The following is a 16,097-nucleotide window of genomic DNA, read 5'->3' on the forward strand; positions in this document are numbered from 1 at the left end:
CCCCCTTCCCATCTGCCCATTTCTCTGCAAATCCCGGACAGATCGAGGTCCCGCCCTTTCCCACCCAGCATATCAGGTCGAGCCCCACGGCCCACGCAGCGTCTGCCTTTGCATTTTTCTGGCTGGTTGTGACTTGTCCTGGGTCTGAACTAACTGATCTGATTCACTGACCCCCCTCCCCACCATCCCACCCTTCCCACTCACTCGTTTGCTGGGACTTTCGAAGCTGGTGGGTGGCGGATCCCTCGCCCAAAGGTACCCCGGCCTCCGTACCTGTCCTTCCTTACTGGGGCCTCTAAACCTATTCGTTTCCCTTTATATAATTCACAACTCTTCATCTCCCCCCCTTCACTCTGAGATTTCATCCTCCAGACCTTTCTTCTTCTCAGAGTACTCTGCTCACTTCGGACCGCATTCTCATCGCGGACGTTGCTCACTCCACAACGCACCGAGCATAGTTGGAGTTGTGTCTGGCATAGACACCCCGGAGTATTTCGCCTTTCGAAAAGAGCTGCCGACCTCTCCGACTGCAGCCCGTTGGCTTTGTTCTTCAACATGGCGACGACTTCGTCCTCCGCCGCGACGCCCAAGGAGGCCGCCAACTTCCCCGACGGCACCGCCGACTACGTCCCCGTGCGTGCATCCAAGGCCTATGACCTCAAGAAGCCTCACATGTGCGCCCTCCCATCGCTCTTTTGCAACCACTAGGATGAGGGCTAACCCGTCAACAGTTCCACTCAACCAATTACTTGGGGCAACTGGTACAAGCATGTCGACTGGTTGAACACGACCTTCATCCTGCTCGTTCCCCTGATCGGCTTCATCTCCTCCTACTGGGTTCCTCTTCAGTGGAAGACGGCCGTTTTCTCCGTCATCTACTACTTCAACACCGGTCTCGGCATCACTGCTGGTGAGTTTTGTTGAAACCGTCTTGAATGCAATATGTGCTTACATGCAACTCCCAGGCTACCACCGTCTCTGGGCTCATCGTTCGTACAAGGCGAGCCTTCCTCTGAGAATCTACCTTGCCGCCGTCGGCGCCGGCGCCGTCGAGGGCTCCATTCGATGGTGGTCCCACGGACACCGCGCTCACCACCGCTACACCGATACCGACAAGGACCCGTACTCCGTCCGCAAGGGTCTCCTCTACAGCCACATTGGCTGGATGGTCATGAAGCAAGATCCCAAGCGCAAGGGCCGAACCGACATCTCCGATCTCAACGAGGACCCCGTCGTAATGTGGCAGCACGTCCACTTCATCAAGTGCGTCCTCGCCATGGGCATCATCTTCCCCACGCTTGTCTGCGGCCTTGGATGGGGTGACTGGCTCGGTGGATATGTCTACGGTGGCATCCTCCGCATCTTCGTTGTCCAGCAAGCTACCTTCTGTGTCAACTCCCTGGCCCACTGGCTCGGTGACCAGCCCTTCGACGACCGCAACTCACCTCGTGATCACGTCATCACTGCTCTCGTCACTCTCGGCGAAGGATACCACAACTTCCACCACGAGTTCCCATCGGACTACCGCAACGCGATCCAATGGTGGCAGTACGACCCTACCAAGTGGTGCATCTGGACCTGGAAGCAGCTTGGCCTGGCTACCGACCTCAAGCAGTTCCGCCAGAACGAGATCGAGAAGGGACGTGTTCAGCAACTCCAGAAGAAGCTTGACCAGAAGCGTGCCGGGCTCGACTGGGGTGCTCCTCTGGAGCAGTTGCCGGTTATCGACTGGGACGATTTCGTTTCCCAGGCCAAGAACGGCAGAGGTCTTGTTGCCATTGCCGGTGTTATCCACGACGTGACCGACTTCATCAAGGAACACCCCGGTGGCAAGGCCCTCATTTCTTCCGCCATCGGCAAGGACGCCACCGCCACCTTCAACGGCGGTGTCTACCTCCACTCTAACGCCGCCCACAACCTCCTGTCCACCATGCGTGTTGGTGTCCTCCGCGGTGGCTGTGAGGTCGAGATCTGGAAGCGGGCTCAGTTCGAGAACAAGGACATGACCTACGTCACCGACTCGAGCGGTCAACGCATCGTTCGTGCTGGTGATCAGGTCACTCGTGTTCCTCAACCCGCCGCCAGCGCCGACGCTGCATGAATAAGATGATGGACCGGACAATTTAATGACTTTTGGGAGGCTGTTTCAAACCAAACAACCAGGCGGGCGAGGTGGAGGGGGGGAGCGTTTGACCTATACTTCAACGGGCAGTTCAACTCCAGATTGTTCTGCAAAGGGCGTTGTTGAAAGAATCGTCTTCACTACGGCTTGCTAAAGCCGTCTTTAGTGACGTGCCTCTTCGCACTGCAGCCTTGACTGAGAGTGGGAGCAACCGCCGACCTCACAATTATGGGATATTTTTTAAGGCGTTTGCGGGGTCAGGCATTGCAGAGGGCGTTTACTTTACAGTGTCGAAGAACTGTTAGATTAGAAATGACATGTCCATCGAAAAAGGACAGGAATCAAAATGCAAGAACTTTCACTTTACACTTTTGGTTTTCTTTTAAAAAAAAAATCAGTTTATCCACGTGCTCCACGATACATCCTGTCTCACAAGTAAGATAGATGTTGGCAAGCTTGACGCCGAACCGAAGGCTTGATCAAGTTCGGCATCGAACAATAATACCCTTGCGGCTGACTACACGATACCACCAAAATCGGTCACGGAATCTGAAGAATGAGAATGAAATAAAGTAAAAATCCTCACGGGCCAAGGCCGCCTCCGTCTTCTTCCCGAGCCGGAATCACATGCTTTCGTCTCCTTCCACCTCGTTGCTTAATGTTGAGCCTCCTCCTCCTCCTTGGCACCTTCACTTCCCGCGTTCGGGAGACCGGGGGGGGTGGGGGAGGGGGTGGTCAGGCCATTCGAAGATTCACCCCCCACCCCTGGCCATCAAGAAAGAGAGGGGGGTTTTTTTTTTTTTAAAAAAAAAAAACCAATTTGGCAATAATAATAACAATAACAATAATAACGTAGAGGAGTGGGCAACAAAAAAAAAGTAAAGGTCCGGAAGTTGGTTGGGGCGGGGCCCCGGACGAATGGCTCGGCCACCGGACCGTTGCTACGTCTTCACGGACCATGAAAAAAAAAAAAAAAAAAGTGAACTAATTAAAAATTGGAAAATAAAAGGGGACCTAAAACCTTACACTGCTACTACCCAATTACTACACTACGACTTTCCCAACAAAAAAAGCAACCCCCCCAGGATCAGTCACTCGTGGTTGCGAATCCACCTTTGCTCAACTCTCCACATTATAGAGACACGCACATTCGTTCATGCGGCAACAACACGCTGGAGAGAAGAAGGGGGGGGGGGGTTCGCCGGTTGACCAATCTGCAAATCAGCCATCAAAACATGTGCAAAGCACTCGTGGAGTCATGATAATCGATATACACCACCCCTTTCACGGGTGGTCTGCTCCTTGCCTCGGATGTGTGACTGCCAACAATCTCACGGACTAGCGACGGCTTACGATACGCGCGGCTCCCCTGCGCCATCCAAAGACATCAACAAATCGTCGTCCTACCGTCATACTACATATCAGCACGCGATGTGCCATGGTTTTGCCCGTCCAATCGTTGCCACATGAGCCGAGATAAGACGTTCACGGTGGTCTCTCGGCCGTTGGGCAAGCATGTGAGGTTGACCCATGTGGATTGCAAAGTGGTATCAATAGATACCGCCTAAATATCAAGTCTTGATGACGATGCAATGTGTGCCTCCCCCCCTTCTTCAGCCCGAAATGTGTCGCCCGCCCGAGAGTGAGATACCCACTGCCTGGGTAGGTCTAATGCATGTCTAGTGCCCATACCACGAAAAGGCGATAAAAAAGAGAAACGATCGAAAGTTGCCTCCCAACTCCATCCTCAACCGATCTCATGCTCGCCGCTCTTGTTCGCAAGAGATGTGCTGTAGCGGTGTGGTATCGTCAGGTCATTGGACGCGTGAAAAGTAATAATGCCTCCCCCATCCCTACGCAAATAATGCAGCCGCCGTAGTGGTTTGGGCGAATGGGATTTCCATGATCCCAACCACAGGCGGCAACCGACAAGAAAGGAAAGAAAGAAAAAAAGTAATGTTGAGGCCGAATACCGCCTGCCGCGCCGCTCCCAGTTGCTGTTTCCCGCATATTCCCAAACGCCATGGTGCTATGCTTGCGCAATGCAGATCACTGAAACCTTGGAGGCTATCGCCCAATGATGGAGCTGAAGCTCATTTGAAAAGGCTTCTGAGATCCATCAGTCTCTGTCGGGCTGCCTCGCTCTTATCAAAGACCCGGTCCTTTCTGTCCATACTAAGACTTGCCAGCTTGTTCTTTTTCTCCTGCAGCTCAAGCATCTTCTCCTCGAAACTGTTTCGCATGATGTATCGAACTGTGCGGACCGGTCGCTTCTGTCCCAAGCGATGGACTCGGTCAATGGCTTGAGCCTCGGCCGCAGGGTTGTATTGGGGTTCCATGACATAGACGCTATTGCCCGCGGTCAGGTTCAGGCCAAGACCACCAGCTGTGATGGATACCAAGATGACATGCACTGAATCATCTTCACGGAAACTGTCCATTGCATGTGTTCGGGCGATGCGCGACATGCTGCCATCAAGTCTGACGTACTTGACTCCAATAGTGTCAAGAGCCATCTGTATCAAATCAAGATGCGAGGTCCACGTCGAGAATACGACAGACTTGTAAGGCGGCTCGTTGGGGTTTGCGTCACTGTCAGCCTTTGATTTGAGAAGATCCTCAACCAACGCTCTCGTCTTGGTGTGCGGTCCTGAATACTTTCCGAAGCTCTTGCGACCGTTCGGTGTGGTCTTGTCCTTTGCAGGGCCCTCGTGCTCGACCTTGACGCGGGACCGACGAATGTCAACATAGGCAGGCTTGATAACCGCAGAGCAGATGGGGCAGGGCCCCATAGCCTGGCCAGGAGCGAGGAGTTGTTTGGCTTGTTCCTTGACACCCTTAATGCAGGAGCCACATATGATATGGAAGCACGGCGTCATGTAGCCGAGAATATCCTCTTGTCCCTCAGACTCGATGCTAGCATCATCGTTGGACCCCAACTTCTTGGAACAAGCGCTGCAAGCATCTGTATTCGTCTCCTGCATGAGCTCAAACATCTCATAAGCCTTGCGATCTGACAAGCCGGGCTTCTTGTCCTCATCGTCGCTGTCAAGGTCAATAGCCATGTCAGCTGTCATACCCTGCAAGGCCTCCAGGTCCTCCTCATTAAGAAGGTCCTTGCCATGGGCACATAGAAGTCGAAGCCGCAGTATAGATCGAAGGATGTGAATGTAGGTGTGGCCTCCCAATGCTCGCTGCACACCATTTCCAGCCAGAACCTTGACGCGATCTTGAGCGTTCTTTTCGAAAAGGTCATAGACCTCACGCTCCTCGGCTGTGAATTCAAGTTTGACAATGTTGTCGCTTCGTGGGGGGAGGTTGATCTTGTCCTTCAAACGCCGGAGCGTGACGCTATCCACAAGAACGCGAAGTTTGGGGACAATCTCTGTGTCGCAGGCTTTGAAGGGATCCACGATGAATCGATTGAACTTGTTGCGGTCGTCAAAGGGCTTGAGCCTGATGAATTGGAGGAGGGCGGCCAAATCCTCGAGACGATTCTGGACCGGCGTTCCGGTCACAGCCCAACGCCGAGCGGCCTGCAGCCGGACAATGGCCTTAAACTGAAGGGTTGCCACCTCGCGAATCATGTGTGCCTCATCTAGCACGATGCGGAACCATCCAATTTCTTCCAAGGGATACTTGCCCGACTTTCGCTTACTGCGAGCGCCTAGTTCACTCGAAACAGAGCCATACGTAGTGATGACCAAGTCGAACTCAGCAAGCTTCTCAACTTCCTTGATTCTGTTCGATCCGTGGTAGATGTAGTAACTCAGTTCTCCTGGAGCGATGTGTTGCTTAATCTGCTCCTCCCAATTCGTAACAGTACTCAGAGGACAAACAAGCAGTGTCGCCTTGGCGTTCTTGGAGATGGCTGTCAGCGGTAGAGAGCTCGAGGCTGTCGCCTTTCCTCCGGCCTTTTGGGGTGGCATCTCCGGCTGAACAGGCGTGCGGCCTGCCCATTCGTTGGCTTGATCCAACGAGCTAGCAATGAGCGAGAGTATGCTCAGAGTCTTTCCCAAGCCCATCATGTCGGCAAGTATGCCGCCATGAGTGTCCGCAGGAAGCTGTCGCTCCGCATGGCCGGTAATGACGTTGTAGTACGATTTCTGGCCGCTGCCCCCGATTTTGAGTTGCCACATAGAACCTTTGATTCTTTCCTCGGGGGTCGACGTCTTCTCTTTCACCGTCATAAAATACAGACCCTGCTTCTGGTGCTTGAGCAGGTCGGTAGTGATGATCGGAGCTGGATTCATTTCAGGAAGCTCATCCGTTTTCCCCATGGAGTCGAAGACACCCATGACGTCTGATCGAATCTCCTCCACAGTACGAGGAGTTGGGTTGGTGTAGTAAGTTGAAGACGAATGATTGTTGTACTGAGCAAGAGCTCCAGCCAGGTTTCTCGCGCCGGGGCCCGGTGTCGGTTTGGTTTCAGCGTGGACATTCTCGTACCTGACGCCCTTGTCGACTCTGTTAGGGTGACGAAGGGTGATCCTGTGTCTCTCAAAGTGCTTGCCAACAGCTTTGCCGAACCTATACTGGCCGTAGAGAGTCACCTCTACAGGATATGACCTCGAAATGGCATTGCCCGGAACCTCATCCGCTTGCTTCCTACGCGCCGGAATCTTGCAGTCGGTTCTGAGGCGGACGTTGGAGTCCAACAAGGGAACGAGGGCCCCGGCTGTGGCCGCGTCCACGTTCCCGATGATGTCTCGCGTGTAGTCGTAGGCCTGAATCCTCTTCGTCGAATCCCCGATAAGTCTCTTCAGGACGATCTTGACTGGCGGCATCCAGTCCGCCCCGAAGATACTCTGAGTGCCTGGCTTAGCAGAGGGCACCTTGTGGCAATCAAGGTGGCCCGAGAGCATGCCGTAGCAGACCTCCTCGTACGTGGGGTCTTCCACCATAACCACATCGTCGTCACCTTCGGTCAGGTCCACCGTCTGGTTGGGCACCTTTGAATTTTCCTTCTTGCCTTCCTCCTGCTTTTCCTTGACGTATGCGCCGAGCATACCGCTGCCGCCAGGCCCCATCGCTTTCTTGTTGTCGGCATCGGATTCGGGTGTGTCGTATTTCCTGCGCTTGGGTTGAGGCGCGGAAGCACGATCCTGGACGTCCCTCATTCTCTCGATCATGTTTCCCATTCCATAAGGCGATACGCCGTTGTCGCGACCCGGTGTCGAGGCGCCTGAAGCCATGCTGGGTGTTAGCGAGTCGTTGGGCGTGTCATTAGGACTCGCGAACTGGAAAACGACTGCGTTGTTGTTATTGATGCTTTGGTTTCCCGGAGCGGCTCGAGTCGCCAGAGACTGGGGCTTTGGAGAATTTCGACTCGCAGCGGGCGTGGGAGCTGTGTAGGAACGGGGGTTTAGCAAAGCCTGCGCATTCCACGACTGCGGCTGGGCGTTGATCGCAAAGTTTGCTTGGCCTTGAGCGGGATTTTGTCAGTAAATCCCCGTTGAGGCTTGTTTTAATCGTGGAGAGAGTTCGGTTCGTGGCGGAGGATAGAAGGAAAGAGCGATCGTCAGGCCGCTCGTCGGAGGGGTAGGAGGATTGTCAAAGGCCGAGGAAGGTGGGGGGGGGACTCACCATTTGACCTGTTTGGCGACGCCATGGCCGTGTGTCTTCGTGTGTGCCGACTCGTCGTTGTTGTGCTGTGTGAAGAAGGTGCCGGAAATCGCACGCAGAAAGTGAGCTTCAGATAAGCAGTCCTATAGGAGTGGTTGCGATCATCACAAACGAGGGAGATGCGAAGTAGATTGTTGAATTATCAGTCTTGCTGTCAGAGGCGGGAACAACAATGTCGTGTGTATTCGGCCTGTATAGAGAAAATCCGTGAAAGAATATACTGAGGCCGGGAGTCGCTGCGCTTCGAACAGTGATTGTCTGCTAGATAGCAGAGATGGCAAGCGACGAGCGGTGGTAGGTGGTGAGATTTGAGGATGGCACGAACGAAGCTACACCCAGAGATGACTTGCGACAGTGAATGGGAAGGACCAGAGTAGGGGGGAGTCACGGCCGAGGAGTGAGTCTTCGAGCCGAGTCGAGTTAACTTGAAAAAGAGACCCAGAATCCAGGAATACACCTTAGAATGGGGTGAGTGGCGCGTGGAGGCGGGAAGAACGAGGTCGAGGAGTCGAGTCGATTCAAGTCGACGCCTGTTCAGAGTGTCGTTTGTCCCATATCATTGTCGTTGCCTCCGAGAATATTCAGGGCAAAGTTTCTTGCAGGCCGGCGCAAGACGGGAGAAAGCAATGACAGCAGTAACCCAAGGTAAGGCAAGCGCAAATATGGGCAAAAAGTGAAGGTAGGCGCGGCACATGGAATGTAGGTAGTGCAGCGTTGGCTGCAGCCTTCTTGCAGCTGAGGTCACTCCTCCGTCCCTCTTGCAGCGGGGCACCTGCAGTGGAGACCCGTTGATTCCCGATTCCGATTAGCTACCTGGAAAGTTCGCATCCTCACGTGGCCACCCATTTCAGAGTGAGTCTGGTCTGTGCGCCCCACTCCAGCCCATCTTGGCCCAGGACATCCCACTCTACACCTTTCCGTTGGCTCAAAAGGCAGCCTGTGAAAGGGCGTGTGATCACTTGACCAGCCAACTTTTCCCCGTCACTCGTGGCTATCATTGCAGATAGAGGTTTCCAATTTTTCAATTTGTATTGCTTAATTTTATGGCTTCGTTTTCTGGAAAGCATAACCCGAGTTTGCCGCTTTAGTGTTCTGGCGGTGTCCCTGCTGTCTCCCCGATCTCTCCACTTCCCGAGTGTTAGGAGTTGGTTCATACCCAATCTGCAACTCAAAAAAACCCTTGGTACTTTTTTTTTTTTTACCCTTTTCTTCTCTTTTTGTTTTTGTAGCGATGGTGATTCCGAATTATTGGCTCTTGCCACCCTGGGCCTTGTGTGTTTCGCCCTACAGGTCCCAACCTTATCCCACACTTTTAACTGTGAGCCATTTTAGCACATCTCCCACCACTGCCACTCAGGCAACAATGCCGTCGTTGGCTTGCACACCCCATTCGATCTGCTCGATGGATCCATCTAACCGTGACGCCGGGTGTCTCGATGCCTGTCTTACGTTGATATGGGCCATTCAAGCCATGGCCATCGTGGCGGAACCTCTCCGACGAAGCAATGGTTCTTGGACCCGTTCAACTAGTGGCGGGATATCCAGGTTCTTGGTTGTCTGCGCACACCGCACAATGTCATGTGAGCAGCATGTCCGACTGATGCTGCAGCGGTTGCCTTTTTCGCGGTTTCCGTTTTTTCTGTTTTCCGGCTTGTTTCTCCTCCAAATTCACGCTATTATCTACCCAAAGGGTCATCGGTCTTGAACAGGTTTGCCTGACAAGTCTGCATTCTTATATTGTTGCTCTTGGCGGGGCCTAGGCACTTGGTCCTTTGCCTGATACAGGTCTTTGGTATTATGGGTACGGCTCCGGCTCCGCGTTCTCTGGCGGCGTCGGGGCGGGACCTGCTGATGATTGGGCGATCGGGACCGGGAGGGGCTCTGCCCCCGTCGCCGGTCCAGGAGAACAACGCGAAGGAGGCGCTTCCTCATGGGCGACACGGAAGTGCTCGGAATGGCTCGTGAAGAACCCCGGGAGGACAATGCCAGCAGCGAGGTCGATCGGCGGCGGGGTCGTCCCCGGAACGTGCTGGACTCGCCCGTGCCGCCGTAGTGAGTAGCCTCTAGGTCACATCTTGTAAGGCTGCGATGCCTCTTGCGCCCGCGGTGAGCATCTGGTTCGGGCGAGAAGGTCCTTGACGTCACCTCTCGGAATTTGATACTGATGCCGGTTTCAAATGGAGACGCCATATTTTGACTCCCGTACAAGAAAGGCAGAGTTGTTCGAAGCTAAGATGTGCGGCTCTGGGTTGAGATAACACGCCTATTGGCAGGAAGGAGTGCTGTGTGAGTAGAGATTGGGGCAAAAGGTGGAGCGGGCGAAGAGATGATAAAGGATTCCAGAACGGCCAGAGGGAAGAGGGGGGACAGAGCACAAGGGCACCGGAAGGGATTGGCCGGTGTGGCAGACGATTGTCCTGATCGGGATCTCGCAAGACACTTGGGAGGCTTGAGGTGGGAAGATCACCCGGGTACAGTCGCCCAGACCGCAAACGACGATGCTGGACCTGTCATTCTGCAGGGGATACAGGAGTCCGAAAATTGGACGTTGCCTGCGGATATGACGGTGAGATCGAGACTGGATTGGCCGGGGCAATGGAAACGGACGCTATGCCCATCGACATGTCGCCTGATGAATCGAACCAATTCGCCGGCGCGAGAGAACGACGTGGGGTGTGGGTGGGCCCATGGCTGCGACCCGAGAGTTTGGGGATTCTGGGGGTGTGGACAGGCGGCGGTAGCATCCTACGTACGTACCGGTAGGTAGTAGTCGACTAACACTAGAGGGACGACTAGGTAGATGAAGTCGACGCGAGCCTGTGTTGTCTACAGGTACATAGTGCAGTTGGATTCTGTCCAATTCACGCTGCGTTTAGGTTGGTTGGCATTCCGTGCTTTAGTTGGTGGTAGCCTTGGTTGATGTAAATGTCCAAGATATCCAGTCTGTCAATCTCGCAAACTCGCTCATATCCCTCGTTCCACCAACATCAGCCCTTCAGAGGCAACCACGAGTATTACCCCGCCCGTATGGTCATGGCGAGTCGGTGTTGTTGTGTGGCCCAGAGGACCCGCCAACTGCATCTCACTTCGGACACAAACGTTGAACCCGCCGTTTCCGTCTATCTCGGTAGGTACTTGACAGCTATTCGGGCGCCAGGTCAGGACTGACAAAGACAGACATGGCAACCCTCCTCTGGACGCTTGAAGCAAGCTCATGAAGGGCTAGTCGACGCTCCGCCGACTGCTCCTGAGGGTTTCCCGTTCGTGTCAACGGGCTGTGTCTGGTGCAGCTTGTCCAATCTCAGCAGCTACCATGGCACTGTTGGAAGGGCGAGGTTTTCAATTGGTGCCTTCCATTGCCCTAGTCGGGTCCTGTCAGGTCGGGTAAACGCGGCGTCCGATCCGTCCCTGGAAGACCTAGCCGGCAGAGTCACAGACTGGCCTGTGCTTGTGCCGCGTCGCCGTGAGGTGCAGGTGCTCTGGACCTCGAGGTACCGGGATGATAGCAGAGCTGGTTGTACCCCAATGACAGCATCGCGGTCTGCCGCCGAAACCATGGATTTCTGACGACACACGCCCAACGGACGCGACTCGCTGGGAAACTGTTCCTGTCCACAACCACCACCTGGCCACTTGTTCCCTCTTGGCTTCATCCTCGATTTCGCTTCCTGCTGGCACCTGCACGCCACCTGTAATTGTGTATTGCTATTCTTTCTCCTTCTCCTATCCCTGTTCGCCTTCTTTCTATAGACTTGGTGGCCTCCTACATGTTCAGGCCAGGTTTCCGCATTCCTTTTTTCGGTTGACTCCCCCATCGCAACGGAGATACGGGAGGGGAGACCTTGTTCCGAAGCTTCTCGACCTCCAGTTGTTCAAAAGATTCCACGAAACTCACCCACATGGCTTTGGCTTCTCGCATTTTCTTTGCCCGATAATTGCCTCGCCCTCCTCCAATCGATACCTCCCTCCGTCTTTATCCGCCCACGATGCCTCGCTCCTCCCGCCCCCCGACAACGGGCTACGAACGTCTCGCCCAGGCCGACGCCCTCTCTTCCGATTCCGAAGACGATGACCCCTTGACCCAATCATACGCCTCCCTCCAGCCGGCCTCCGCGCCTCGCTTCGCCCCCATCTCCCAGCCGCGCCCCCGCTCGGGCATGACCACCCCGAAACCCATAAATGCCGGTTCTTCTAGGCCAAGAAACCGTCGTCGCGGCGGCAGCAACTCCGGTGTTGACATAAAGGCCATCAATGCTCGATTAGAACGGTGGGCAGATGAGATCGCCAGTCGCTTCAAGCGCGCCAAGGGCCGTGGCAAGACCGGAGAGGAGGAAAGTCTCGAAATCCATCATTCCGTTTTCCAGCCCCCCGAGGGTGTCCGGCCCATTACGCCTGAAGGCCTTGCCGTGGCGCAAGACGTCATGACAAAGTCCCAATTCGAGGAAATCGTGCGCAGCGTTAGACAAGCCATCCTTCAAGGCACGCATCCGCGAATGATCACGCAGGGAAGCTCTGGCAGTTACTTTGCCCGGAATACAGAAGGGAAGGTCGTGGGTGTATTCAAGCCCAAGGACGAGGAACCGTATGCCGCTGGCAACCCCAAATGGAACAAGTGGATTCATCGAAATCTGTTTCCCTGTTGTTTTGGGCGAGCATGGTAAGTTACCAAGCGTCACTTCTCCTTAGGACTTGCTTGTTGACCTATATTAGCCTGATTCCCAATCTCTCATATGTCAGCGAAGCAGCAGCATACACGCTGGATTGTCAACTTCGCACTCACATGGTGCCTTACACGGATGTTGTGTGGCTTTCCTCAAAGTCTTTCCATTACCCTTTCTGGGACCGCCATAACTTCTACAGGAAGCAGAAACCACTTCCAGAGAAGCCAGGAAGCTTCCAGGTCTTTCTCAAAGGATTCAAAGACGCCAACATTTTTCTGCGAGAGCATCCCTGGCCGGACCAGTACTGGTCCGGATTCAGGGCTAATGATCCGCACCGCAAGCGTAGGAGAAGATGGGCGGAAAACTGCCGGCCCAGCAGTGCCGCTGCACTGGAAGATATAGAAAGCGACGACGAAGGCAGGCAGGAAAGCTTACCCCTGGGTCCTGACAACTTCATGTGGACCGAAACATTGAAACAGTCATTCCGGGAAGAGCTTGAGAAGCTGGTCATTTTAGACTACATGATGCGGAACACAGATCGTGGCCTAGACAACTGGATGATAAAGGTGGACTGGAGCACTCAGCAGGTTTCAATCGTATCTGAGCCACTCCAGATGAACATGGAGACAGGCCCATCCGCAGAGGACGGGCCGCGGCCGGTAGACTTGGGCCAGCGGCCACCAGCAGAAGGCCGCTCCCAATACCCTTACAAGACGCAGCAGCCCATGAAGGCATCGAGCCCCGGGCCAAGCACACAAGATCCCAAGATCACGATCGGTGCTATTGACAACTCACTCTCCTGGCCCTGGAAACACCCAGACGCTTGGCGAAGGTACGTAGGACTTTTACCACACGCCTCATCCGTCAGCCCAACCGGATGAAAATCAAAAAAGAAGAAAACTGTAAGAACAACCACGCTGACTGCCCCTCTCACACAGCTTTCCCTTTGGTTGGCTATTTCTACCCGTTGACCTGATTGGACGGCCATTCTCACAAAAGACGCGGGATCATTTCCTTCCTCTTCTAACGTCAACTCACTGGTGGAGCCAGACGCAACTGGCGTTACGGAAGGTGTTCCAGTTGGACCCAGACTTCCAGGAAAAGATGTTTGCTCGGCAGATCGCCGTCATGAAGGGCCAGGCATGGAACGTGGTAGAGACGCTCAAGACGCCGGATCATGGCCCTCTGGAGCTCACACGCCGCGCCAAAGTCTGTGTCTGGGATGACCTCGTCGAAGTACCCGTGGCAGTGCCCATGCGGGTGGCGTCTGCTGAAATGATGCGCCATGAGGCAGAGCTGCGGCGCTCTATCGACGAGGGCGACATCGGCGAGGCTAACTCTTCCACTGCACCCCCGCATCGCGTCGACGAGGACCTACTTGGCTTTGCCAGTCCCCCCGCCGACATGCCGCATCCGGGCAGATTTGAAATTGCGTCGAGCCCGACGGGCGAGGGCGCTCAGTCACCGGACGAGACGTCGATGAATGGCTCGGGTATTTTGGCGTCCTCGGCACCGTTGGGTAAAGACGCGTCACTACAGCGACCTAGGTTTTCAGGACAACCACAACGAGAAAGCTATCATGGGCCTCGCGCTCTCAATATGTACTCTCCCGCACGCCAGCAACAATCACAGCAGCAGCGTCGCTATTCATTCGCGACGGCCGCTGGGCGACGTAACAGCAACAGCATCGCTCAGCACCTATACGGCTTCCGCCCGAGCCAAGAGTACGACGATGGCGACGTTGAGGAGGGTGACCTGGGCTATGCGGCCGCCGAGGGCATGGAGGGTAACCAACGCAAGGTTATTGTGGAGAGGTTGGAGCCGGTGAAAGCCAGGAACCCGGTTTTCACCTGTTGGTGATCCACTCGGCTTGCATCGAGCAAAACATACGGGGGCGGCACGGCGTTCACGAGGAGTTGGAGCTAGGTATCGGTTGGTGGGTTTCGCTCCGCCCGCTGCGCATGCAAGGTGCGAAGAGTGGTACACCCTTTTTTTTCCCCTTCTTTTTTCCCTTTCCTGCCTTCCCGACTGTTTGCCGGAGCACCACGCCAAGTAGGAATAGGGAAGCCGGGAGTTTGCTGGCTCATTTTGGGTATTGTCTAGAACAGTGACTACTACCAAACGTGGGGATGCTGGTGGCGTTCCCTGAGGTCGGGTAGCTCTATCACCGGTTGCTTGGCGGAGGAGATTCAAGTGGCAGGTAAAGACGACGAGGGTCTGAGGTAGAGACACAATACGGGAGACACGATATGGAAGACACGATGAGGGAGACATGCAAAGACAGGTCCAAAAGACGCAGACCCGCGCGGAGGGGGGGCCAACATGAGGAGGAAAAAGCAAAGAAAGCGGCCTGGGCCCTCCAAGAGAGGGGCTTCGTTTTCGCGGGAGGTTGGAAAAGGCGCATGCAGAGAACCTCTTTCGGTAACTTGAGATGGACCTTTTTTTTTGAATCTTGCAAGGATTCCCACTTTACCTTGTGGCCCTCGCACCCATTTTAGTCACAGGGTATATGTCGCCGACCAGCAATCCATACAAAGTCCCCAAACCAGACGTAGCATGAGAGACCCCCCAGGTGATAAGAGCGAAAGCTGGGAAATAACAATGCCTCCGGGAAGTGAGGCTGTGCGAATCGGAAGGGGAAGGGGAAGTGACAGCTCAAGTCGCACAGCGTATTTGAGTCCGAAAGCCGTGACCACCGTTCCGCCCTTGGTCATCCGGTGCCAAAGAAACACGTAGAGAGAGAGAGTCGTCATCGAGGCGGCCGCCGATATTCGGGCTCGCATTTTACGGAAAGGGGAGGCGATTTGCGGCACGTCCGCTCGAGGAGTGCTGGGATTTGGAGAAATGCCTGCCTGGCCTCGGTGTGTGCGTGGTACAGTAATATTATAGGAGGGTGGGCGTCGTCGGCATTACGTCCAAATCCCGTATCGTCGGTAGATATTAAATGAGATGAAGGAGTAAAAAAAAAAAAAAGTCCATCCCGTATACCCATAACCGCAGTAAAGCCGCGGCCGCACTTAATTTAGGATTTGTCGGCTCGTAGGACCGGCGCCGTGCTCCACCTCTTTTTTGGCAACACTACCTATAGCCTCGTAGGAGTATCCGTACTCTCCGCGCCCTGTAAAATGACCAAACCAAGTGCCTTCTTGGGAAACGGATTGTAGGAATGGGTAAGCAATTCCATCGTAGGCGGTAGGTCACGCCGCTCCTCATCCAACAATAGGGGGTGGGTTTCTGACCACCTGTACGTACTGCGTGGTTCAGCGTCGTGTGTGGTAAGCTATGTTCCGTCAGCAAGACAGGGGGTCATAGGGGGGCGGTTGACATCGATGAAGGGGGACGATTATGCCCCAGCCTCCCGTCCTAGGGAACCCGAGAGTACGGTTCTGTTCAAGAGGAAGACGAAGAGGGAGGAACCAACAGGGTTCCTCTCGACCGGGGTTCCCTGTTGGTGGACCAGAATGTGACTCCTCATCGACCGCCAACTCATCTCCTTCCCCTCTTTACATGGTAGAAGAAAGACAGTTGGAAGAGGAAGGAGCTGGTCCAATTTCTCTCAGACCGGGTAAAAAGAATGGAATACGCAGATGCACGGCCCGCACCGTGCAGACGAGAATGCGGTCAACGGCCGCAAGATGCGAAGCTTAGAGGCGTGTTCTTAATCGAAGCGGTTCAAGTCGGGTCGTCAG

The 16,097-nt window shown here is 54.6% G+C and overlaps 3 protein-coding genes across 3 annotated transcripts; 2 read left to right on the forward strand and 1 right to left on the reverse strand.

The window, feature by feature from the left end:
* Positions 1-555: 555 nt before the first annotated feature.
* Positions 556-2,101, forward strand: EsH8_VIII_000699 (stearoyl-CoA 9-desaturase; the record flags this gene model as incomplete). The annotated part of the gene is made up of 3 exons (XM_083269741.1): positions 556-674; positions 732-910; positions 966-2,101. 3 exons carry the CDS (start codon positions 556-558, stop codon positions 2,099-2,101), a joined length of 1,434 nt encoding a protein of 477 aa, XP_083129509.1.
* A 2,114-nt stretch (positions 2,102-4,215) lies between these two features.
* Positions 4,216-7,733, reverse strand: EsH8_VIII_000700 (SNF2 family N-terminal domain-containing protein; the record flags this gene model as incomplete). The annotated part of the gene is made up of 2 exons (XM_083269742.1): positions 4,216-7,547; positions 7,709-7,733. The coding sequence occupies 2 exons, from the start codon at positions 7,731-7,733 to the stop codon at positions 4,216-4,218; spliced, it is 3,357 nt and encodes a 1,118-aa protein (XP_083129510.1).
* Positions 7,734-11,733: 4,000 nt separating this feature from the next.
* EsH8_VIII_000701 (1-phosphatidylinositol 4-kinase LSB6) lies at positions 11,734-14,268 on the forward strand (the record flags this gene model as incomplete). Its single annotated transcript, XM_083269743.1, has 3 exons — positions 11,734-12,404; positions 12,458-13,240; positions 13,347-14,268. The coding sequence occupies 3 exons, from the start codon at positions 11,734-11,736 to the stop codon at positions 14,266-14,268; spliced, it is 2,376 nt and encodes a 791-aa protein (XP_083129511.1).
* Between the last annotated feature and the right edge of the window lie 1,829 nt (positions 14,269-16,097).

Source organism: Colletotrichum jinshuiense, chromosome 8 (assembly GCF_051148585.1).
Source record: "Colletotrichum jinshuiense chromosome 8, complete sequence".
In the NCBI taxonomy this organism is placed as follows: Eukaryota; Fungi; Ascomycota; class Sordariomycetes; order Glomerellales; family Glomerellaceae; genus Colletotrichum; species Colletotrichum jinshuiense.